General features: G+C 39.3%; 2 protein-coding genes and 1 long non-coding RNA gene across 20 annotated transcripts in view; 2 read left to right on the top strand and 1 right to left on the bottom strand.

The window, feature by feature from the left end:
* Positions 1–24,155, top strand: LOC111244458 (uncharacterized). Of its 17 annotated transcripts, none has more exons than XM_086981680.1 (14): positions 2–380; positions 1,237–1,454; positions 2,248–2,392; positions 2,872–3,186; positions 3,496–3,659; positions 4,348–4,536; positions 6,892–7,005; positions 7,352–8,576; positions 18,336–18,442; positions 18,734–18,765; positions 19,697–20,727; positions 21,321–22,576; positions 23,272–23,421; positions 24,062–24,155. In XM_086981680.1, the coding sequence occupies exons 1-8, from the start codon at positions 266–268 to the stop codon at positions 7,487–7,489; spliced, it is 1,398 nt and encodes a 465-aa protein (XP_086837806.1). In that variant the 5' UTR covers positions 2–265; the 3' UTR covers positions 7,490–8,576; positions 18,336–18,442; positions 18,734–18,765; positions 19,697–20,727; positions 21,321–22,576; positions 23,272–23,421; positions 24,062–24,155. The 17 variants fall into 17 exon arrangements, with proteins under 17 accessions (XP_086837818.1, XP_086837806.1, XP_086837813.1 ...); XM_086981687.1 differs by lacking the exon at positions 18,734–18,765 and having other exon boundaries at positions 18,336–18,446; positions 21,321–21,478; positions 22,467–22,576; XM_086981686.1 differs by lacking the exon at positions 18,734–18,765 and having other exon boundaries at positions 18,336–18,446; positions 21,321–21,998; positions 22,467–22,576.
* On the bottom strand, positions 7,250–11,432 carry LOC147757601 (uncharacterized). Its single transcript, XR_015322319.1, has 4 exons — positions 11,230–11,432; positions 8,382–8,512; positions 7,890–8,026; positions 7,250–7,593 (listed from the first exon to the last, which is right to left on the bottom strand). It is a non-coding gene; the product is annotated as an uncharacterized LOC147757601 (long non-coding RNA).
* Positions 24,156–25,203: 1,048 nt separating the features above from the next.
* Positions 25,204–26,700, top strand: part of LOC111245347 (uncharacterized) — a 4,785-nt gene continuing 3,288 nt past the window's right edge. The window contains exons 1-2 of one of the 2 annotated variants that reach the window (XM_086981697.1): positions 25,204–25,273; positions 25,452–25,789. In XM_086981697.1, the coding sequence (XP_086837823.1) occupies positions 25,270–25,273; positions 25,452–25,789 (342 nt within the window). In that variant the 5' untranslated portion in view covers positions 25,204–25,269. The remainder of the gene's footprint in view (positions 25,274–25,451; positions 25,790–26,700) is intronic. The other variant, XM_086981698.1, reaches the window with a different exon arrangement.

Raw genomic sequence — 26,700 nt, 5'->3', positions numbered from 1 at the left:
GGTTTTTACTTTGGTTCGCGTCAGTAATTACGATCGATTTCACGACCGCGCGATCTTTAATATATAGCAGCGCTCTTATTTTGCAACACGTGTCAGTTAAGCAGCTAAGCAGGCTGTGTGACAGCAGGTCTTAGACCTTTCAATCTGTAAAGGTTAGCCTATAATTTTTTGGCTCCTAAGACTATAAATACAAGTCAAGCAATCCGTGTCATCGTTTACTGGTTTGGATTTGGCGAGGGTTCGCTGAGCACAAAGCTAACTAGCAATGGCTCGAAACTGGCTATCGGCGGCGTTTAATCAAGCGACTATACTTCATTCGCTAGAACGAAACTTTTTACTGATGCTGATCTTGAGCACAGTTTACGGTTGGGAACCTCGAGGTTTGTTTACTTGAAACCATTATTCCAATAATAGAGCATCAAAGTCCTTTATAGACAATAGATAACATAGTGGGTAATACTTTTAAGAATAAGTGCAGTCGATCGTTACATAGCCGTGATTGTGTTGCATATAGAGAACAACCGCTTTTTCTCAATTCTTTAATTAACCATTAGTAAATCTGCTAGTGATTGTCTTCCTTAATGAGGCGTTTGAGAAAAAGATAACTAGCATATACATGTTTAAGACGTTTGTTGACACCAGTGATTGTTTGAAGTAAGCTGAGCTGACATTTTACCGTTCAATTAATTATATAGCGTTACGATAAACTGTCAACAGTCAGTACTGCTTCACCGAAGGATAGCTAGCATGGTTACCCCTTTATGGCTGATCGTCCCGCTAGCTATTCTACATAGTTATCGCGTCAAGGATTGATGATCAGTCAGACGTAAAGTCTTTCGTTTGATTTCGGCATACAAAAAAGCGGTCGGTTGCACCCGTGATAGGTAGCAGGGTGCAGGACTTTGAGGAAGAAAACAAATGCATTGATTTCTCAGTCAATGCGTTTATGTGCCAACTGTATCTTAAAATATTGGCTTCCGGCGTATAGGATGATAACTGTTTTATCGGAGAGACGCAAAGCGCGTTCAGGCTAGTACTGTAGGCCGATATAAAGATAAAATATACCGACTTTCGGTGGCTGTAATTGGTAGCCCTATCGAAAGGCGATGCTGATTGCGCAGTTGGAACAGTTAAATATGGCTTGGGAAAATCCTATTTCACAATCATATTTATCAGATAAATACTAAAGCAATATTCATTTTGCAAATGCAAATAGAACAAATTTGTTCATTCTAGGACCTTCGAAAAATGGTTACGTGCAGCTAGAAAATCTGCCCATAAGGGCTGATTTTCTTGAGTTTCACTACGGCCACTCAACTCCGGTTATCATATTAAGAAGACTATATCCACACAACTTTAAACTTATATATACAGTGCAATACTGTGATCAACAGAGAGATACCCCATATCGGTTCTGCGGCTACCACCACATAGAAGGAACCACCCAAGGTTTGGTACGAAAATTCTTTATCCGTTAAATTTAATATCAAATGTACTAAATTTCAATGATGTGACTTCAATTAAGGACTCCTGCTAGCAGGTCCGGCCTAACATTGAGCCGTCCTGAGCCTATGTGGGTGTAAGCAATCAAAGACGGGGTTATCGACTACTACTACTACTATTAGTGTGATAAAATGGAAACTACTACTGTGATAAAATTGAACACTTCTAGTTTATAAACAAATATGTGCGTCTTCGGAAAAATATGTAATCCACTTGATAGAACAGGCCACTATGATAGACAAATATCTCGATAGGGTGGATAAACACCGAAGAAAAAGATAGTATTCTATATGTGGAATGGATCATTATGCTTAAGGTGTCACAAGGCAAGGGATAGTTCTTTTTCCTTTTGGGCTTTATTATTCTGCAGTGTCAATAGTCAAGGTTAAGTGGGTCTGCGCTGCTGCCCAAACGAATGTGAAGTGCATTAAGAATAGGGAGTGAACTTTAGAAAAGAATTAAAATCTTTTTATGTACAATAGTGGATGAAGTACTAAATGATACATAGATGTACGTTGCTGTTAAGCATGTAATTTTATCAAACATAATTCTGATAGAATTAAGTCGTATATAAAAATAATGTAGGGTTTGTAATTTTCAGTGAAGGTTTACTTCTAGATTGTTGAAATTTCATGCCGTCCTTTGAATCAGTTTAATTACGGTTTGCACTTGAGCTGTGAGCCCTGCTACGTAGACTGAAGAATACGTTGTATCTAACAAATGTGTGTTTATTATTCAATGCAGATGGCGTTCCCCTGGTTACCTTCGAAATATTACAGATTGACGATATTCCCTCTAGGCGACATAGGGTCCAGCGGAATAAAAGAGAAGTTTTTCGCCCTCGGCATACTTGACACGAGAACTTGCGAGAACTGTTACATCAACACTAGTGAGATTATTTAGCAGAGCCTCTTTGTTTTTAGCATTAATTGCTTTTCTATATTTTCTGTACTTAAGAAAAATGCCAGAATGAGTTCCCGTAACGAAATTGATTGAAGATCGCGATTCAATAGGGACGTGACAAATGATACAGAATGAGCACTAACGAAAAAAAAGTACCATTGCAGATACTTGGAAATAAGCCAGTCAGAGCTCGTGGATCATGTGTGACAAATAGACTTATTAAATTGATTTATTCAAATAATTCATGCATTGATTCTATACCACGAAAAGTATTTGATATTTTTACGCCGAGCATATTTTTTTTTTGTTTCGTGCTTATAAGTACAATCTTACGTAAATACATTAGGTGCAAGTAATCCACTGATTTTTCATTCGCACCATTTCTAAATAGATTCTGACAGCATTTTTAGCCGGTGTCTTTGTCTTCTCAAAAAAATAATTACTGATATGTTGCTTCATTCACAGATATGTATGTAGAAGGGGGTAACGAGCTGAATTTGACCTACACGATGGCTCCTAAAATTGATGAACTTGCGATGCTGCATATTGACATTGGAGAGGCCGTAACGCGTTGTCCTAGTTATCCTAGGCACTCTGTAGAAGTAACTTTAGACTATATCACGTCTTTTGGAGGGGGCGGCCGTTTTATTGCATATAAATGTTTCCAAAGAAAGTTCCGTTTAATGGTACCTATAGTCGGGCAAGCGGCGCCTGCGGTCCAATTAAACGGATATATATCATGTCCGCGACAACCAAGAATAAAAATATTTGGGAAAATAGGTAAGTTTTAACATTAGACAACTATGCTTCGAGGCTTGAGAAGTGTAAACTACTGACCCGGCCAGATGTATCGTCGCATCACCATTTAGATACGGCCTTTAGCTCCTTTCTAAATTTAGGAAGTCTTTCTGAAGTAAAATTACGTTCATATACTCCCGTAACAAGTTCAAGTAGCGTAGAACAGTGCACGATGGACTGTGCAAACCAACAACAGCATATAAATTGGCAGTAAAAATAGCCACTTTCAATGATAATAGGTTGGCGTATCTGTCAAAAAATTAACGAGACGTGTCGTCGTCTGTTCCGCAGTAGGATTCCCCATCACAGGAGAAACGAGCAATCGAAGGGTATACAAACGGCACTTGGTTGATCTTCTTTACGATTTTCCCGAAGCTCGTGCTCTTTTGGCGGATATACATATCAAGGGAATGAATGTTACAGCTGCAAACGGTCAATTGGTTAGCTTTGTGGAGGTAAGCTGACGATTGTGTCGATTCTACTAAATTTGTTAATAAACAATATCATATAAAATACGTGCAGCAGGTACTGTTCTACATGAAAGCTACAATTTAGTTACTTAGAAAATCGCTCCTAAATCCTTTAGACCCAGGAAAAATCCATAAGAACCGCTGTTTGGAACTTTGTCGCCTGTGCATCGAAAGGCTGTACTAGGAATAATTAAAATTACAATATTGAATTAAATGTGAAAAAGGCCAGCATGCAATAATGGTGTACTATTTAAAAACGGTACCAGCTATAATGTGCACACGTACGTAAGTTCTAAAATTCGCTTCAGACGAGCTTTCTCGAGGAACTCGTCCAATAAAGGAACCTGATGCGGGCCAGTTCATGGCTACTCTGTGTAAAATAGTAAATACTGTAAGATGCCTACAAATATATCCAGGTGGGGGAATGAACTTCTGATGCCGTACTGTATCTGCCAGGCGATAAAAAAGAGGGCATGCATATAACACAACAACAGCTATATGGCGTATAGCTGAAGGCTGTTCAGAGATAAAATTCGATTCCATATCAGGCATCGGACAATTTGGCTTTATAAATCTAATTTTTACAACACTATAACCGAGATCTAATGCATTCTACTGCAAACAATTCTTATTTTGAACGTGTGGACATAAATTGTGATTTTCTTTTACACAGCTGCGAATTATGAACGCCAGTGACCTAACTTACGTTGACATAAATGATGATGAGGATGCCTTTGGAATGGTACACCTAAAGGTTAAAAGCGCACGACCTGTGAAAGCATACACTGTGTGGGCGCAGGGAAAAAGGAACGGAACTGCTGAAATGCTCTTTCATGACTTCAACGTTAGCATGTGGATTACTGTAAGAATGCATTTATATGTAAAATATAGAATATCTTAGGCAAAAACGATATATTGCATAGTGGAAAGACGATTGATCCTTTACTTTCGTATATATATATATATATATATATATATATATATTCTAAAATAATATGACTAAATTAGATATATTTTGCTATAGTTCTGCTAAGCCATCATCCCATAATTGTAGAACTTCTGTGCTTTCTGAGCGAAAACCTGTGTGAAATGATTTTTATCCTTTTCATTGAAACGAACATTAGACATAGACCGACACAGATTATTCTAAAGGTGCAAGGTCGGGGCGAATATACGGCGGATGCATAGAAATATCCCATCTTAATTCTCATGACTTTTGCCGGGTAGCATTGCTACGGTAAAAGACGTGGCCTTTTCTATACGTTGGTTCGGGTTGATTCCTTTAACTATTGTATGTTGAAGTCTTGTTAATTACTGAAGAGGCCAAAACGAGTCACTTTCTCAAGCAGCGGCGGTGGCGGTGGCGGTGGCGGCAGCAGCTCATACTGCACGACTCCTTTCCAACCCCACTGAATACATACATACATAGCGTTGTTTTCTTTGGCGTCAATGAACGCTTTGTCACAGATTATCCACATTATTATCTTGTTGTATAATCTTGCGTCAGTCGCGGTCGATAAAGAACTCTTCGAAGGACAGCTTCGTTGCGTTTCTGTAGAATTTAGCAGATTAAAATACGATCGAGTTCATTTTCCTGCGTCAGTCTGTGTTATAAAAGTGGGACTTATTTAACCAGCTTTAAATGGTTTGAAAATGTTTGGTACTAAATATTGGCTGTTCACGCGTGGGTCTTGCACAACTTTCCATCGTGTTTCTCTGGAATTGGTCAGCCACTACGAGGAGCATCTTTTTTTTTTAAAAACTTCCAGAACGAATGCCATTCCTAGGTCGTCCCTTCCAATAACGCATCTTGACTATAGATAGCAGTTTTTTTCATGGACCCAGGCAGAATTTGCGCTTATGAGAATAAGAAAATTTTGAATTTTTGTAGAAATGAAGTCTGAATGAAAGCACTCTAACAAAGCGACTCATTATGTATGTAGCTTGGAAACCGCCCTGCTAGAAAAACGGCCAATACTTTTTCGACAATCCAATATTTCAAGGATTTCGTATCGTGCATCAGTTGACAGTTTTGGATAGCCAGATTGAGCTGAAGGATTTCTTATATCTTGAACAGCATAATGGCCTTTTTTCGAGTTTTACATCTGGCATCACCGTTAAAGTTAGTTCCATCCAACGATTGGCTCCCAACACTAAATGAACCATGTGTCTATGCTTTATGGGTTCAGATCTAAACCACGATCTAAATAAATCTAAACGACGTGTGCCTAAGATTAGCAGGCAAATACGTTACCTATTGAGCTTTGGGCCACGTACTGGCCTTCAAGTAATCAATGGGTAATAATCGATGTTAGTTCGGCATTACGATGCCACAAGCGAAGGTCAGCTGATGCCATAGAGGATACATTCGGAGGACGCGAACTGCCGTTCACACTTATGCAACACACCTGGATCTGCTGATAAGCATTTCAACTTTTGTATGGTAGTTCGTAATTGTTATATCTGGTATAGAGAGTCAGTATCTTAACCGCAGTTGTAGCGTAGGAATAAATCGAACCTGCGGTTCATGACGAATAAATTCCGTAGAGGGTTGACCAAAAGGAGCTTCAGTTTTTTTTTACTATGTTACCAACTAACGCGATCCAAGCATTCATCTCCCGCAAGTACTTCCCAGAGATATTATCATCCTGCAAACATGCTCGTAGATTTGTTACTGCGAAGTCAGGCTCAATACAAGCTACTTCACGAGCATCGCAAATTGAGGCGGCTTTTTCAAATTGGGTAGTTCATTCATCACCTCAGATAAAATCCACTCCTCTGTTTTAGTTGTTACGAAAATCTACACACAAAAGAAGAACATAATTATCCAGTTACTGGAATTGGTTTTTACTTCGGCCCAATCAATATTGATTTATGTGTTCCTGATAGACGAATGCCGAATCTCCTGCTGTACTGCGTGTTTTCTAACTACTAACTACGAATCATTTCAAATGTTAATGAGCTCACTTGGCTAATTTTACGTATCAACGCAATGGGTGGCCGTGCTTTCATGACGACCCAGCAATGGCTTCATACCCTTCACATGTGTAATGAGTCGACTTCGCTACCAAGCTGATACATAATTGAATAAATAGGGAACATGTTCTATTCAGCAGCGCTTGTTGACGGCTGTGCGTCTATTTTCTTAGTATTTTATTACTGAAAATTATTATTGTTGTTTTTTATAATCATGTCTCAGTTCGTGTTTTTTTTTCAGAGCAACGGAAGTATAGCAGGGCATAGGCTTCAATTAACATATGAGCTTACAAACGTTAGCGGAATTCATATGGAAACAACGCAGGAAAGAATAAATTGGGTGCGGCAGTGGGAGGTACGTTCATACATCGACACCTGACAAATAATTTTAATGATTTTCTTAGTATTTTTATAGAATTTGCCAATATTTAAAAGAATAATACCACTGTCAAAGGAACTGAATTATAAAGGACTAGATGAACATGCACCGAAAATTGCTATTTGAATTGGTTAAGCTCAGTAACACCAACAGTATAAACCCACTTTCATAGTTTATAATGGAATGAAACATTGTAAAGGAAAACACGTAACCGGACTGATCTCTTTTAAAGAACATTTATCAGGCCTTCACGTCTCGTTTATTCGACAAGGTCATCTATTAGATGAGTGTTGTAAATCATGTCCTATTTGATCATTTGCAGAACGAGACACTGTGGAATAGCGTGCGCGCAGCTGCTGCGGAAGCGGGGCTACTCATTCGTGAAATTTTTGAAAACCTGACCAGTATAGTTAATATGCCGACCTATACGAAATTTTACTCTTTTCGTAACAATAAGTAAAGATGTGTGAAAATAGTCCTATCGCTATTTTCATGATTAGTCTTAGGTGGTCTTCGGATCTCTTTAAGGCTTGCCCAAGTCGCAGTTCTGGCAGCTCTGCCAAACTGTAAAAAAACAGCGACAGAAACAGGTTAGCCCATAATTTTTATGCAGTAAGGAAATACTTTACAAGCATGTTTTTTTTCAGTTTAATAGACACTGTTGTCGATCGTTGAAATCACGTGAACGCGTGTATCGCTCCTCTTGCTGCTGTTATAGGTAGCACGAAGGTTTTTAGTTTGCGATTGGCTCCATAAATGATTCTGATAGATCCGTATCAGTTGTGTGTAATATTGTGAGCGTATGTGGTTTTGCCGCGTGTCTGCTTTTGAAATAAACTATTCTCTACTACGCTATTTACCGGGTCTAGATCGTTTTTGATAGGGTCAACGAGGTCATTTACCGGGTCTAGATCGTTTTTGATAGGGTCAACGAGGTCTTCCCTATGCGCGGCTGTTCATTCTGGCTGCTCATTTTTGGTGATCATAAGCGTAACTTCTGCAACAACAACAACAGCAGGAGATATTCGCATTAAATGTTTTCTATATCAGTAGTACTAAGTGTTCCTACCAATGGAAATCAACGCGCAGTGTTGGACGAGACTCCTTAGCCAGATGGCATGTCCGCTTATCATATGATAAGTTTGCGTGGAAAACTCCCAGAGAGCAAAATCCACGCTGCTTGTTTTCGGTGTTATTACGTTTCCAGAATTCTTGGCAGCGATAATTAACTTTGGCATAAGAGATTTTTAACTCTAACGTACTGAATCATTCCGAACCGTCATTTCGAAGTCATCTAGAAGATGGCCTACGACGTAATTAATCCTCTACTTAAAAACTTCACCTAAACGCACAGGGCAAGCATACGTTACGGAGCGTCAGCTTCAGTACTACACGCCAGCGGTTTCTGTTCGGTTTGCTGTATCAGTTAGATGAGGCCCACGATGCCTGTGCGGCAATGAAACACTTGAGTCGCCCATTTCATCTAAAGTTAAACATACGATGAAGAAAGGAACTTGTGATTAGTTACCGTTTTATGGATCTACCCGGTTAGTGTATATTATTTGCGCTACTGAAGCCTTTTTTATTCAGTTGTCATTGGGTCGAAGGGTTCTCAAGGGGGACTCAAAAGGTGCGATCTATATCGTAGTTAGACCGGAACTGCGGGGTGCACATACAGCTTCTTCTGAACGATGCCACCGGACTTGATTTCACTTTTGCCACAAATCTCCCTTCTTAATCTGTGAGTGTCTGTCTTCCCTAAACCAACCCTAAGTACGGACGCATAAATACTGTGATGACTTCAACCCCCCTGCTACTCTGAAATTTTGGATGGTTAATATTACTGCCTTTTGATCAACTTGAACGTACGTATGCTCATTTGTTTTCAAGACTTTCCGGCTTGAAAAAATCAGCTGTAGTTTATATCGTCAATGGCTTGGTTACATTCGTAATACCCAACTGAACCCTACTGGAAATGGGGTCTTAAATGTAAGCCATTTAATCATAAGTCAACAATCATAGATGAGATTAAGCACTATATAAGCTTCACGCTATATAAGCCTCAGGATGATCAATAATTTGACTCCTGTGTTGTCCTTGAGCTTCCCCGCCAGCTTGAATATCCAGGTTTTAAGCACGTAAACAGGTTTCAAAAAAATGTAAATTTACAAAAAATTCATATCGGGAAATATAAGTTTGAGATTATTATTATTAACAAGCGTTCGTTAGATCAAGCAAAGAATAAAGCCATTTTCGGATTGCACCATAGAAGATTTCATCTTTATATAATAATGTGCTATTTATCACCATCTATTAAGTTTGCGCATATTAAAAGTATAATTTAGACGTTCATTTTAAGATCAAGGTAAGTTTCTTAAAAGACCAAGAGGTCTTTCTTCATATCTTTAACCCGGCTAAAAGCACTGTTGACACAATAAGTATATGCTCGTCTTCTTCAAAAAAAAGGCGATTTCTTTGAAAGTCTAGTATCTGGAGATTTACCTTCGTTTATTTACTGGCCTATGGATTTATTCACGAATTCTTATTGACAGCTATCGACATTGACTGACAACTATTTTCCATGACGTGATACTACACGGACAAAGATACGACGTATTTTGCCAAAATAAGCTCTCACTAGGTGCTCCGCGCCTAATGGCAGTATCGGGACTTTTGGCCTTTCCAAACGATCAGGCACTTGACGAAACTGTGCTTCACTGGGGCGCTTCATCATGAACCGAATTTTAGCAGTATTGTCGTACACAATGAAACTATCTACAATGTATAGTTTTGTTGGGTCATTTTGGCGCAGGAACGATTGACACTAGTAATAATCAATCGTAGCCACTCTTAGCATAAGGAATCCTTTTTTATTCTCCAAACAAGTGGGTAAGTGGATTTTTTTCCGTAAAATATTACTGCAGGTCGTTTGAATGATTACAGGTTGATGATAGCAGGACACTTCTAGGTACCCTGAAATGCATGCGGTAACTTATTTGTCACGATGGCGACGCTCTGAATATGCCAGCCCGATGACTCCGCAGCGGGCGCATCATGCTGAATTGATCGTCCAGCGCAGAAGTCCATGAAGTCAAAAAACTATTGCTCACATTAATCATAAAAATACGAACGGAATAAATATATCATTTTGAATATGTGGGCTTGACCGTCAGCGACTTAAAGCCTACTAACAGAAAAATATGAGGATGGGATTGCATAAAACTCGTTCCGAAATCGTGTGCTTTAGTCGCTCGAGCGATTTTAAGCAACCCAATCGTTGCCTACAACGTTATGTTAGGAGACCTCTCCCCATAGGTTCGCCGCAGGTGATACTAGACAGAATTTTTCCAGCACTAGCGAACCACGGGCACCAGTCCTATTAGGTTCCTATTAAACGAATTCTCAATGGCTTGATAATGATTTCACTGCTAACTGGTCAGCATTGTGTGGCCGAACAGAACTGCAAGCAGGCACCATAGATCTAGCCAAATTCGGTAGCATAGCGAGTAATCAGCGTCAATCAGGTAGGTTTCAAGGCTTCAAAATCAACGATGTTTGTCCCAACTACACAAGCCTTAAGCACCGTTAGAGTTTAGCACGATCTGCACGAACGTTCAGCAGTGCCTAATAAGCCTCTGATCTACTGATGAGTATAAAGTAATATATAATCCACGAGGCTGTCGAGACGAAACAAACACTAGAGATTCGTAAGATTCAGCTGATCTATACGCCTACGATAATCCTTGGTAACACTTGCACGTCTAAGCGTACGTTTTCAATGTATTAACACCGATCCATGATTGTAAAAGTGAGCCTCTATCCAGAAAACTAATGGCTGGTGGAACCAAGAACTGTATCAGTTTCTATGCCATTAACCTTGAGCTCCGTAACCGCTAACATAGCCAAAATAACTTCAGCTGTATCACTAGAATTCGCCCAATGATAACTTTGTTTCAATAACGGCACGGATGCGGCCTTATGTGAATATATGAAGCTTTCTGCTATTTACAGCTAAGATGCGTCGCTGGAAAAAAATAGCCTAGAGCTGAATCTGACTCTTTTTTTCTGGACGTTTCGGAATCCAGCCGCGGAAGGAAGTCGACGAAACTATTGCGAAACGTGAGCCAGACCAACATGGGAGTAGCCAAGAAACAAAATCTCAAAGAAACTAAATACAAAAAAGTTTGATATCTGACTTACTCGAGGGCATTTCAGTCGGCGAAATTAGACCTTCAACGAAATCGAGTTACTTATAGGGCGGTCGATCACGGCTGATAAATAATGAACTACATGCGACAATGTTGTACAGACAGAAAAATACGCTCATAATTTGTGTCAAAAAAGTCCAGCCTAACGCCAGATAGGATGGGTGCTATATGTTTGGTGAGGAATCCTGGCGTATGCGTTTTCCATTGGCGAAATGATACTGGTGATCAGCGATGAACAAGATCACAACGAGCCAATGAAAAAATCGACCGGAACTAGTGAACAGAAAAGGTGTCGTCCTTTATCATTACAGTGGCCGACTACGTCATTTTTTCAATTTTTCGCCCAGAAATCCTATGATTTCTGGGCTTCTTCAGTGATAGGATTATGATGTTACCAGAAAAACAGCAGAAGGTCATCGATAAAAGTGGGACATATTCATTTCAGGAATACTATTTTGGAGTATAAAAATTAGATGCCTCGATTTCGGTTGGATCATCTTTTTTTTTTCGACGATCCAACGTATATATTATATGTATATTTTTTCTAGAGGAATAAGTATTTGCTTCGCTTAGTTCGAAATGTAGGCTTCAAAGTAGTTTCAACGATATGGAACATTTTTATGCCACTAGCGAAGACTACGGAGGAATCGCTACGCTAGACGTTGAACGAAGACTGGCCCCTTTAGACTCAGTTATACGGTAATCTGTTCGATATAGAATTAATCACACTAGGAACAATTTTTCGGTTACTGTAACAGCTCATTTGCAAATGTCAACAAAATACCCAATAAATAATAATATAAAAAAAAACAAAGTGTTGTACTTGTACAATACAAAGTCCCTGCACAATTCTCAACAAAACCGCATTATTAATTTGTTTAGTAAAGAGTTGTCAATGGATATTGCAGTTAGATGAGTGATAAAATTTTATGTAGCAAGGGTGCACGTTTTCAGCATCGACACTCTCACAATCGACAATGATGTTTGTGGCAGCCTGGAAATCAGTAGTGAATATATAACGAGTAGGGGAACTCTGTGACGTTTCATTTCAGTGTCACGCGTCATTGCACTACTGATTGTGCACCTTCCGAATGCCGTTTTAACGTAAATTTAAAAAAAGGCTAACGTTTCTTTTTTCTAGAGAGAGATGATTATTATATTGCATATTATATTATAGTTCGTACAAAATTAGAAAGTAGGCTGAAGTGCGCTACAGACTCCAGTGATGCAGAGTACATGAGCTTTCGCACGAGAAACGCAAATGGAAAAAATCTTAGATATCAAGATTTCTAAAAATCTGGCGAAAAATAGCAAAAAATTGTCTCCTGGAAATGAAAGAATGCTACCCATATGCCAGGCCCAAAAGACTGGCGTAGAAAATGTGTGGCTGGGAGACAATCCCGTAACAATACTAATGAGTCTCAAGAGTTAGAACTGTGAAATACATTTAGTCAAGGATCGATCAAGCAAAAACCTTTATGCCCGAGGCCAGAGATCATCGTTATATGACCCCAAGTATGTACAGCTCTCGTTCCCAATTTATAGGACATTCTTTCTTTGAGAAATTTCTCTTTATCTCCATATCAGGTCAAGTGGCTGTTTCTTCTCCAAAGAGCGCTTTTCTTTGTGTAACAGATAATTGATTAGAGAACCTTTTTGAAAATTTAGGAAAAACCTGTTTTGGGCTGCTTCGAAACCGAATTTGTCTTGTCTAATGAAAAGTGCAAAGTTTTCTATTTTTTTTTTTCCATTACTGGAGAACTGAAGTAAAATATAAACGTTTGTTCGCTGACGCTCAGCTTTTGAAAGAGACCGCTTTGAATAATTATAGCTGACGGAAATCAGATTTAAGCAAACGGTACATTAATAATTAATTCTAGGTACTGCAGAGTCAAGATATGCTCGTCTAAATTCTTGGACCCTAACCGGTATGAGTTAATGAATGAAGAAAAGTCAGTCTGCACTCAATTACCAAAGGTTGTTTACAATTGGACAATCGCTAAAAATCCTGATAATGCACTCTGTGGGAGTGCATTTTGATTTTTGCCGTACATTCGACAAACTTGGATGTAACCCATTAATCTTGAAGATGTCGTTGCTTTGCGTCTCAATGTAACAAGCGATATTGCGCCGATTCCACAAATTTCTGAAAAAATTAAACACTTCCTATCAGGCTCTTCAAAAGTAACTTCTTACTATACTGCTTATCATTTATCTTCCGGCCCGCTCTTTTGAATATATAGCATTTTTAAACTATTATGTTGGGAAGAAGGTTCGCGTCACATATAAACACAGAATAAGGACAAGTCTAAAAGGGAAGCTTTTCTAATTGCGGAAAAACCTCAGCCCCTCATAACGAAGGCACGAAGAAGCAAGCTCTCGTGCTATTTCGCACGGGCGGCTGTACGCAGTTACCACTATATTCGAGATAATCCTGTGTTTAGGGCAGACCGATAATTCACCAAAGTTATAATCTGAATTTGTCCCGTTTATACACAGATAAATCTTTTTGGACTAGGTAGTACTTCTACTTAGCTCCATTTGGCATTTTGCTGTAAAGTCAAGAAACTGCCTCTTATCACTTTCGCGCCAAGTTCTTAGAGCTCTAAAGTCGTTGATTGTATAGCATATCGAGTATTAACTTCGTATGTCATATTAGTATACCTTGTAGCTAAGAAAACTGGAATATGTCGAAATCAATGTTTCGAGTTTGAAAATAGTTTAGTGTCCTTGTCTAGAATTGATAGCAATATAGAATGTAACGAAAAAAAAGAAAATCTTCCCTCGGAAAGGGCCGGTTGTCTGTTAGTTCTTTTATTGCTAAAGAAACAACGGAAAGATGTTTGAATGATGCTCAACGAGTATTACTGGACGATCTGGAGATCAAGTCGAAATTCGGCGCCTTCCTGGTAAACGTTTGAAAAACCGCGCGATTCCATCACAGCGGCTGGAATCGATTCGTGTTCGAAAACTGATACGTAGCAGAATATATGTATACAGGCTGCTGTTAACAGTAAAGAGATTCTCATTTAATTTAAAAGCTTTACATCTAGGTCCGAAGATGGATTTTAGGGCAGCTTTTCTCCTTTCAGTTCCTAATGAAATTAAAGAACCTTATGCGAATCGGGAAATTCAGTTGTAGCTAGCCAAATAGGGGCGCAAGACAGTTACGTGAACGAAGGCCGGCTCCCTTCATTTAGAGATCTATGGCATATTATTAATAGCAAACAGCCTGAGCGAAGCAGTAATTCTAACGGTTAGAGGGTGCTGAGGGCGTCTGCACGTACATACATACGTACGTACGTGCATCTAACTGATCTTTGTTCGGATCGTAAACTTAATAACAGAGTTTAACTGTAGTTCAGTCAGCTAGATACAGATGCATCAGTTTTGTTGTTTATCTAACGGCAGTTCAGGACGAGCTACTATGTTTTTAAACTGGCACTTTAATGCATATTGGAAACACTACACTGTTATTACTAGTACTCTGTGACACAGGAGGCAGAATGCAATGACGTTAGTCGACCGATTAGCGGATAGTGAAGTGCCGTCATGCTCTACAAGTGCGAGTGATTTCCTGATACGGATACGCCGTTGTGGACACGATCGGATCGGTTTCCCACTGTAAATTCCAGCTAATTGCCCAATGTCACACAGACTTGCATGCAATACACGAACGTTCTGCCTTTGTTCAGGTTCATTACCGCAGAGGAATAGTGCAATGTATGCACTACCTAACCGGAAGGACAATGCAATCAAGGTTCTGAACGACTATATTAATACAGTACCTAGGTAAAAGAAGTTATTTTGGCCTAAATCGATATTATTACTGTGACGACACAGAACTGACTTAGCTACCTGCCGTGTGCAACTAGGCCCTTTCACACTACACATGTTTGACAGAAGTAGAAAATTAACGACTTCACGTGTATAGCTTTATATATATATATATATAGCTGTATAGCTTTGAGATCTAATCTATTGAAACCCAATTCATTTTAAACTCACAGCATCAGTCGAATCGAGAAGCTCAATGCCACCATATTGTGAATCAATTCGAGCATTTTTTGTCACAATATTGCATATAAGCAGCCCCTGCTCGTGAATAAGTTACTGTGATCTGTAAAGTCGGTAAGTAAATTTCCTTGCCCGAAACAGAACCTTAGCTCGATCATACTCGATAGGTTCACCGAATAAAGACACGTTTAGGCACTGTTCGTAGCTTCGGATATTCTGGCTGATACGGGTCCTGTAGATTTTTCAGCGGCCATATGACTGGCAAGATTACTTAACTCAACAAACAGATCCTGACAGGCATGTGACTTGGCCTAGCTCACGTAATATCTGTTGGCGGCTTAATGAAGCCCTTAGAACTGAATCAATTCAGTTAGTGTCTATCACATTTAGGCATTTAAGCATCATCTCGTCGAATTCACCTCACCGTTAGGTTATCAGCCCCAATACCCCTGTTCCTGGTGTCATTATACTGTTACCGGTCATAGTGTTACAGAAAAATGTATGTGCGACACTGTTAACTGTTACCTTTCGAGTCAGCGGCCATGGAAGATCGATCCAAAAGTTGGCGGACGTTACAAACGGCCAAATATTACAGACAGCGTACTAGCGGCGCACTAGAAAATGTGCATCGAACCTGACTAGTACGATGAACTGTTTTGATAGAGACAATGGCGTGTTGAAGGAAAGCGGCATACTGCCTTGGAGTATCGATTATCTTGATGTAATATTTCGACCTATTTCGAATATTTCGAAGTAATTGTCACCGTTGACATTCAGGATAAGTCCAGAACTGTTTTTCTTTTCCGTTAGCGTACTGTTCATAGTGCCGTACAATAGCGTTGCAGACCCATATATGCACCTTTTCATTTGTTGGTATTTTTTTTTAGTATAATATCGCCCAATCCGCCTCAAACCCCTGGCTCTTTCGCCACACTATTGCACACACACTCTCCGATGTACCCGCAATTACGTGCCCATTACGCAGTCAAATAAGCATATTTGTAAATATCACGCTTACTAGATTGTAAAAAAATATACTATGCATATGTAGTTCTTTCCGCCTCGCTGAATGCTTCAAACGAAACGGATAACTGTAGATCGGTATTTCACAGTTAACGCCGTGGCAAGGTACCGCCATGATCTCAGTGGGTTTCCATTTTGGGAATAAAATCTCTTGTTATATTTGTACAGTAATAGAACTTTCAGAGACAGAGCTCGTATAATGGCTATACTGTTGCAAGCGTTTGAAATTAATAATGAATTCTAAGTATATTACTGATTTCTACACATATATTTATCCATTATATTCTCTTCGGCACGAATAACAGCCGTCGCAAACGGCAATCATTTAACTCCTTGAGTGATCCGATCGGAACCTTTAAGTCCTTTTTAATGAAGGTGCATTTTTAAGAAAGATTATTTTGGCGTTATAATTTCGATGTTGCTACAAAAACAATGAAATTATTTTTCAAAGTAGACCGCCCGATTTTTTTCAAGGCTGAAACAAAACAGCCGGGCCAAGTTTATGTTCAGCTTCTTCAAGGTCTTCTCTCTCTCTCTCTCTCTCTCTCTCTCCACACTTTGATATCCTAGCACTTCTTTGTGATCAGAAATAAATACACTCCTGAAGATTTGCTAAGAATTTTTCAAACGGGTTATGCGGTACGGTGGTGTTCTTGGCAGTAATTAAATAAATGAACTGAACGTATAATCTGCACAGACAAGCTGAAACCAGGATGCAGTAGGTGCAATATATGTAGTTTAAGCCTTAAGGCCAAATCTTCCTAATGCAAGCCTAAGGTATTTGCGAAGGAAAAGATGCTTCAGATTGAACTGATTCGGAAAGGAATCAGTAATCTCTGTGTGAACTGAAACCTCCTACGTAAACGTGCTGTACATCATCAATCATTCGTATGATATATATGTACGTATATATATTTATTTGCTTTCGTGCTAAGATGGACTATAGTTACTAATAAACAAAAAATTATCACTGCAAGGACAATTAAATAGTTTCTTTATATTTTAGTTTAACCGTCTATGCTTCTGCCCAGAGCCGGAAGGTTATAGTGACGTTTCCGCTAGTCCTTGACGAGTTCACCGCTAGGGATACAATTATTCATGCATACTGGACCTAAAAGAATAGCGTGACTATAGATATTTTGTTCTCAGACAGGCTGACAAAGTGTGCGGTCGCAATTTGAACTGCTATTGAATAAAGTCTAGCGTATGACAACTTCAAGTTAGTCATTTTGTAAAAAGGTATCTCTAAGACAACTAGCATTGAGCGTGAAACTGCCTTAGGATCATAGTCGACCTTCTTCACAGATCTAGAGCATAAGTTCAAAGCTATTGCTATTTGAAATGAGAGTAAGTTGCTGAGAAATGGACTTCTAAACGTTTCGAGATCAACCCAATTGCGTATTGAAGCCCATCGAGCCCTGTTAAATGCCTTGCTGCCTTAGGGCGTACCGCCTGAACCAGCGTAGTTTTACGCCGGGTTGTATCAGTATAATGTCAAATAGTCCTAAGCTAGAAATTAATCATAAAAATGAAGTTATCATTATTCATTTTTTTGTTGCCAAATTTAAATGTGGAGTCGCATTTACTTGTTTATCATTCTCACAAGCTGAATCCTTCGTGTTTTATTTCTTATGGAAAAGCATTTATATCCGTTTCCAAAATATCAAGTCGCAAGTATCAAGAAGTAGCATGCATAATCCGCAAACTTTAAGTTTACCAAAGAACATGCACAACCTTGAATGCACAATGCACTATATAAGCTTCAATGGTTGTATATATATTAGGCATTGAGTGTTTTAGCAAGGTTTTAGGAACGAGGATTGCGGCGGTGATCACATATCGGCATCCGAAGGGAAAGCATGTATGTGGTTTATTGCTATTCAGACATCAGCAGGGTCCCCGGACTAGTATATCAAGAATTAATGAGAATCATTCTAGCCCAATTGGTCCCGTTACGATGGGGTCGTTTTTAATAGCCTAAGATATTTTGCAATACAACGTATGTACACATCATTACAAGGCAGAGCGGTAATACTCGTAAAGGTTGCTCCTTTCCAGGTTACCTTGACGCGCTGGTTAACGTGGAGGTCGCGGAACGTCAGGTAGCGGTCATATTATGGAAGCTGATGAAAGCCCTGCCGAATGCAATCACTCTACATTTTGCTGTTCGTACGTGTGAAGAGTTCTCTAATTCGATAACGCTACAGATTTACAAGAACTAAACATTCCTTAATCGTATTGCTATTTTCTATAAAAAAAAAAAAAAAAAAAAACGTAATATATTGTTTTAGGTTTATAAACATATAAACCTAAAGCAATATATTACGTTTTTTTAAAGAAACAATAAACATATTGTTTCTTTTCGCGTCATAGCTTACTAAGATCTCCTCAACAAGTGTAGTAGTCTGCATGAAACAAGCTGTTAATGATTAATCCTCCTTGACCTCTGACCGCAGATTGGATATCGAGGATACAGAGCTTCGAACTGGTTTGATATAAATTAGCGCGTTTATAGAAAAATATTCGGTGTACGTAAGGTGAAAACCCACGACGAGAAAGGCCACATTATGGTGGTCAGCATTACTGGTGAATTGGGAATTTAAATTTTGTTGACTCAAAAGATAATTCAAAATTTTACGTATAGTGCTTGCCACCGTACTGTGGCCTTTCTCGTTCCAAGTTTTTACTCTATGTCCACCGAAGATTTTCAACATAAATACACAAGATATATAACAACGTATCGAACAATATGTATATATGATCGAAGCGTTTTGTAACCTCCGGTTCATAGTGTTTTTAGACTTTGTACACCACTGGCTGAGGTTAGGGGAAATCTGCGCTTCATCGAACCTAATTAGTTAACCTCGCCAGTCGAAGAGCCAAAGAGCTCGTTAGGAATTGTGCTAGATTTACGATAGATTTTGGACGATACAATAGTTAATGGTGTCTGCTTTATGCATGGGCGAAATCGTTAGGACGCAGTTAGGACGATCAAGGGAAAAATCATGAAAATAGACGAACTGTGGTATTTATGCGCATAGCCTATTAACTGTTGCTTCGTGTGTGATAAACGTGTGTCATTTTGTCTGTTTGAAAATCATTTCCGTGCAAAGACTATCGTGTTTATTGTTAGTTTGGCGAAACTTTAAACGGATTTATAAGACACATACGCAAAACATATGCTTTATGACCCCATAGGCCAGGAGCTTAGGATGCACGATTCTTCGCGGACTATTTTGGTTAGAGAGAGAGTTTATCCACCGAATAACCGGTGACTTTGTAGAACGATTCATAAAATCGTTAATCCCTATACGTAAACAAAAATGTATGGCTTCTCCTACGATTATCATTACCACGGCAAAGGGCATCATCAATTTTGTGTTTCCTTTTTTTTAAGACTAACGCTGTTCTCTCCCTAGGGGAATGCGCTACATCGAGTCTTGGCCATAACGATGCATCGCTTTGTTCCTATATCTCTACGATGACAAGGACTTTCCGACACAGAAACGTGTGAATATCTTGTACTGCTTTCGAATACACCGTTTGTATGTTTCGCAATAGAATATTATGCTGTCGTTCCTCGAACCTTCCAATCTGCTAAATTGTATTCGAAGACAGAGATGTTTCACGTCCCGAGTGAAGGGCTATGTGAGCTTCTAGTAAAATGCTCATCTGACCGTTCCACTAAAAGCGGTTCTAGGCCAACGCCTCGAAAAGAATCAACAACAAAATTACACCTTTCATATTTTTAGATAAGAAAAAGTTTACTTTTAAGGATATGTATGCAGCCGAAACCATTGTAACCTAAAAAGAGTAACTGTAAATGGCAACAGATGGCGATAAGCTGTTACCTACAGTTGCCAAACGTTGCTTAGTCAAGGTAGCGAACAGGTTAACTGGTTACACGCTAGAATGAAAGAGCACAACTCATCAGTGAGCGCAATGTTACGCCAACTGTGGGTTAAGGCCGTAATGGCGGTACTGGAGCCCTAACGGAGTAAATCGACATGATGCAGTAGAACCACAGAGCTGACTAATTAATCCTAGAGTGAACGGATGCGGATTTACCTCTCAGTGATCAAAGAATTATGTACGATCCGATCTGATATAGCCTTCAGCCGGTAAGTGCCAAAAGTGACTGTAAACCGTCGACTGAAAGATAGAGAAGAGATACTATGCGACGTACAACGTAAACCTGATAGTCATGCCAACAAGCAACGCCAGGCTAAGTTCATTGCTAAAATGCAAGGATGCTCGCCATAAGCTGATTCCACTTGTGGTACTAGAATGAACGCGACCGAGCATGTACGCGGCGAAGAGACCCCGGCGCACAAGAGAACACTGCAGCTTTAGAGCCTGTGGCGCCAAAATTTGAAAATCGCCATATATGTGTTAGCAAACCGTCGGCTAAGTTTGTCGATCTGATTCACACGGCTGCTAGCAGCGGATCGTAAGTATTATATCACAGAAGTGTATACTGTACTTTTTATGTAGCATCATATATGGGGTAACAAGGTACATAGTGTATGTAGCAAAAATCGATTTCCCCAATTCGGAGTGAAGTGGAATAATTTCTTTTCACATGAAAGCACTTTACATCTCCGCAAAACGGTGCTTTGTCCAATCTTACGCTTCGCAATCAACAGTCGCATTGAAATCATGGGTTTTAATAAGACTTTCAATTTGCCCTAATTAACGTCAATAGGTTAAGCCTTTCGAAGGCTCAGATAAATACTATCGCGTTTCGGCACTGATTCGTCTAAAGTGAGATTGAATTTCGCTAGGTAACTGCTAAGTTCACCTCGTAGATCTCTTTTTGATCATCTTCTTCGCAGCTGCTGTGCTTACCTGTACGCGATTCAACGCCTCGCCTTAAAGTAAATCAATATGAATGTACCTTAACTTATTAATATGGAGACATATAATAGTCTGTTGCTAAGCGGGTCCGTGAGCCATAATACAGCAGTTTAAAATGAGTTTACTCATAATTACCGCCACCTAATATACGACTGAGTGTATATATTCCCTGTGTTTGCTAACTAGATGAAAACATAGGCAGCCTGGATTCGAATCTGGATGACAAGGAGCTTTGAAGGAGGAATAAAATAAATACATAAGCAATAAGAGAGGCGGTGAGGTTATACCGGGGCCTATCTTAAGCGAGACAGCTGAAAGTAAACTACGGAAAAGCTTTTTAAAGCGTTAGTACAATTTGTTTAACTTATCTTTTTTGTGAAATCCAAAATCGATCTCTATCTATATTAAAATTTTACACATATAACCATGGACATAAAAGATTGCCAACTAAAAAAATGACCAGTGTATACTTCAGACGCAACCAACTGCCCAACTATGCGTTTACGTGTGTTTCAAATTTAAAGAAATATACATTTCCCCTGCGTAGTTTTGGCATACGAAACCAATTTCACTAGCAGGCCTCTATGAAAACTGGCTAGAAAGTAACTCCCAAGTAATACTATGCATAGAGAAAAGTTAAGGGTTAGAGCCTGGAGAGATTTACGTCATTGGTTAGTGTCTAGCGCAGAACAAACGCCATGATGAATGAAAAGTTTGTGGGAAAAATATACTTGTGCATGAAGAGAGCGTCTGTGTTAGGCAACGCTTAGCTTTATACATTCGGCAGCACTATTAGAGGACGCGTTCTCGGTCATCTCGATATCTTCATAAGTGGCGATTCGTATTAGCCGGGGTGCTCAAAACGTAAGTAGCCACTTACTATACGATATTTGCCAGGACACAAGTAACGACGGTTAGACAAACAAACACTTAAGGATAGCTTTAGATCTTTCCTCATCCAGGAAAACTAGGAGGAAGCGCAGACTATCGCTTTCACAACTTTCATAGCAGCATTCTAAAGCGTTAGAAAACGTGGGCTCAGCGGATAATGATTCTCGGCTAAAAAAAAAAACTGGGCAGCGAGCCTAAACAACGCCGGGTCTTTTTAGAAACGTTACCGGTAATCATTTTAGAAAAAGTGGGCACATGTTTTTCAAATGATCTTTGTTGCTTGAAGCTTTACCCTAACTGCCCACATTCTATCGCAGTCTTTGTCTCTCTAAACGAATCAATAGTTCTCGATTATTTGCTATGCCTGTTTATTCGAAAAACCTAACTTACGTTCGATATACTACGAATATTTTAGTGGGTTTGTTGGTCTTATTTCTGCAGTGATGTGTGACCATCGGCGCAGTTATGATTACTTCGTATGAACTGCCCGCTCGGCTGATCGAGAACTTAACAAGGGCCGCAATTGCACGTTCGTACCCTACCGTTACGAGGTGAGATACAATGTTCTTATTACACTAATGTTTAACGTTACGTACACGTATGTAGATAAAACCGGATATATATAATTCAAGAGCACGTCTACAACACAAAGAGATTTTTTTTTCGCGAAGACGAAAGTCTGTTAGGGAGCGGTGGCGCAAATACTTCAGTAGTTCCACGCCACAACGAGCAGGGTCGTTCGTGTGCATAAGCGACTTACTTTTATATAATATATACAATACTCAAGGACAGGAATGATCATATTATCTCGACCGTGACCTTTTTACCCTTCACAAAGAAAAGGGACATTCGGGTCATGTTAATGCGTGATGCAAATTCTTGGGAAAGATATATGAACCCCAAATATGAAGCGCCTGGAACTCAGTATCTTTGATCTGGAAGAAAACTTTTCAAAACATCGGAAAGATACAGACAAAAACTGAGTAATGCACGAAGGACATATCCCTATGGAGGGTATTGGGAGACATGAAGGATGCTTCATATTTGGGAGTGTGTATATATATATATATCGTTTTCCACACCATCCGTCTCAAGAAGGTTCTAAAGCAATCTAACTGCATGTTTCATTCATCTAACAGCAGCTACTGTTTTGGATTGGCAGCATAAACCTTCACATAATATAGGACGTTAAATGTAATAACCTTAATTGTCTTGTGATAACCGCTCATTATTGGTTTTTACTCAGGGTGATAAAGAGGAACGTAACAAACGCAAATGTCAACGCGTCCGAGAACGAAATGCCATTAAGCCTGACGGTAGTGAGTTAGCGCCTGGAGGGAGTGTACAGTTTGTTGGCACGACGGGATCGCCGCCATTTTGTCAGCCGTTGAAGGAGGTCCGTAGAAGCGGTCCAACAAGGACTGCAAGCTGGCATCCTGGTTTAGATAGCTCCATGGACGCGTGCGATCTCACCTATGTAACGTCTCTCAAATAACCCAAATAGTTAACAGCATACGTATAGAGCTTCACTTTTGGCAGAGCAGATGAGTAGATTACTGCTGCTGATGTCATATTAAAGGGGTCGCCAAGTCTCTAGAAGAAATTATACCGTTTCACAGAGTGTGCTTCAAATTCCTAGCGAATATCTTGAGCGGTAATAGATTTCAGTAGAAAGAAATATTTTTTTGGATGTGACCATGAGCCCTATTTCTAAGCACGTCTATATTTGTGTCAAGGTTACGTTAAGGACATCGATTAAATAATAAATGATTACGCAAGCTCTGGTCTTTTCTTGTATGGGGCAAATTTCAGGCCAAATGACAACATAATGACAACACGTATATTAAGACAATGATCTAATCACCATGAGGGACCTAGATATAATTATTTAAAAACGTTTACCCATAACGGGACATCTAAAGGTATCACCGTAAAGCTGATCTTTGTTGTTGTCTATTTATGTACAGTTCTTATTGCCCTATTGGCTTATCTAAGCAATGGACTGTTCAAGCGGCCTTAAATTTTGCTACTTTCAGGCACGGAACCGTCGATATCAACCGAAAAAGTCAACTCTTTAACTTAAAATTAATGAAGTTTTGAAAATGGAAATAAATAACCACTTCAAAAACACCTATCGATCATTCTCTGTCTATCTGAAACGCAATGTTATGGTTACTGGATATTATTCGAAGTGCCTTCTGCTGTATCATGGGAAAAACCAGGTAGAATAAATTTATTACTTCTTGTATCGTGAAGGCTGTATCGAAAAAGAAAAAGGCAAGTACATTACAACTACCTACTGCTAAGGTTTATTTCAATACCTAAGTAGCCTAATTTAATAATAGCAAATAAAACTAGTGACCTTTTGAAGCTTCTAGGTAAGGCCAGCCTTAGGATTACGCAAATACTATTGGTTTCTTGCCATAGACGAATTGTTCAAATCATCGAAATTTAAAAGCAGAAAGAAGCATGATATGTCTCAAATCGTCCCCATAAAGTCATGATTACTATTTAGCTTTGACCGAGCGACAAACAGGAATAATTCCCCAAAAAACATAAATGATGAATCGTGCAATCTGTCCCGTATAACAACCATATGCGTTCATAGGTACGTACGGTTAACGCAAACCAAGGGGCTAAATTTGTCTACTAGCCATAAAGATAAATTTAACGCTTAAATCTCACAAAAAAAAAGGTTCCAAGTAGTGCGAGCGGCAAATTTCCTTTTGTGCTCGCCCTCTGCAGATTGTCGGTGCTTCGTAAGGGGGGAAATTGTTGGTGCTACGCCCACGAGATGAACACGATAACGCTATATGACGGTGCCGAAGTTCGTGGTAAGTACGACACCGAGAACTTGCCATCTGAGAAGCTTGCAGCAAGAACTGTTACTTTAATTAGCTAATATCGTCTTGTCATATATGCCTGGATGTAGTGGCTGGCTGCGTGTTGTTTCCCAGTACTAAGTTCTGATGCATTTCGTTCGTGCATGGTTCATGCAGGAATGAACTCACCTAGGTAATTTAAGATGTGACAAACGGTAATTTTACCCGAGCAATTGCCATACGTTATAATCGAATAGCAAGGATTAAAATAATCCAATGCCGATACACGCATCAATTTCATATTACCGAAAATATCATTTGCTGACAATAGATATGGGTACTGTTCGTGATACCACTAAAAATAACGAGTACGAAAATAAAAATAGAAATTCGATAGTATGCAACCCGACTAGGTAACGGCAATGTGTACGTTGATCAGTGTATTCCATTTGTGGTGAAGATCAATGCGCAGTATTCTGATACGATTAAGATAACAAGAAAGGGGAGCATGTCTGCTTTTGAGTCACTCTCCACTCGACTATGTAAGTGGTCCTCCGTTTTCTAGCAAAACATTTTATCTAACACGTTGTGTGTAATCGTATAGGTTGCAAGTTCTCCAGCACTGATTACCAAAGCGCCCCCAGTTCAAAGTGTGCGCGCGATCGACGTCTCAATCTACTCCCTGGCCGACCTTCTGTGTCGCCCGATACGTTCTTAATTATGGCTAATGCTAATGGCAGTCGATGGCTGGCCGGTCGTAGCGAATATGATATCAATAGAAAAACGAGTTCGCCGGCCGTGACGACAGCCAGCGTTCTCTCATTAAATTCGGCAAAGTCGCCAAAAGCGCGGGCGGCACCTCGGGCCCAGGTTGATTCGGTCACCGACGAACACGCGGAACCAGTTCCTCCATCTGTTGCTGCTTTCGACCCGAAATATACGGTAACAAATTTGGCTTTAGGAATCTACTTGCCATCATAATTCAACCTTTATAGGCGAGGCATGAAATTTTCCAATTGTTAACCTACCGACTGTGTTGTCGGCTTCCGGAACAGACTGATGCGAATAGAAGAGAAAAGAAAGATAATTTGGGTGCGTCTCTGATACGCTTCACCTTGTTGTGGGATTGATTGGGGTGCCTTGATTTTTTTCAGCTGTTTTTACTGAAGGCAGCAGATGATGCTATCGAAAACCTGATATACAGTGCGGACACTTGGAGCTGATCGATAGTAGAAACACTTTTTTTTTAAGCCAGTTAACTACGCATGTTAGACTACAATTGACTGGCGCTCACAACCAAAGTCAGTCTGTTCATCGATCTTGTCCACTCGAGGCCAATCGTTAATGGTAGTGTTTTCATGAGACAAACACTAGCAGTAATCATTACCTGAAGTTCACTAACAACTTCCAATTCATAAGTTCACCTAAATGTCCATATTAAATTGGTAAAGGTTATTAATCCACTATATATATATATATATATATATATAAAACATACCTAATATAGATATATCTGATTATTTTAAAGAAATTCCTTGTTAGCTATATTTGTCTTATGCAGTAGACAAATAAAGCATCCAAGTGAAAAAAACGTACTCATTATTTGTAGAGTCAAACAATAGATCAAACAACCAATACAGGTAATAAAACTTAGCCTCTTATATTAGTGCAATGGATCTTCATTGCTTTTATCTTAAGTCGATGAGTGTAAAACATTATATATATGCTTATTATATATATATATATATGTTATATATATATATATATTTATATATATATATATATATATAACGAGATCTACAAATAATGAGTACGTTTTTTTCGCTTGGATGCTTTATTTGTCTACTGCATAA

The sequence above is a fragment of the Varroa destructor genome, unplaced genomic scaffold (genome assembly GCF_002443255.2).
Source record: "Varroa destructor unplaced genomic scaffold, Vdes_3.0 BEIS01000002.1, whole genome shotgun sequence".
NCBI lineage: Eukaryota > Metazoa > Arthropoda > Arachnida > Mesostigmata > Varroidae > Varroa > Varroa destructor.
This window is presented reverse-complemented; position numbering and strand designations above follow the sequence as displayed.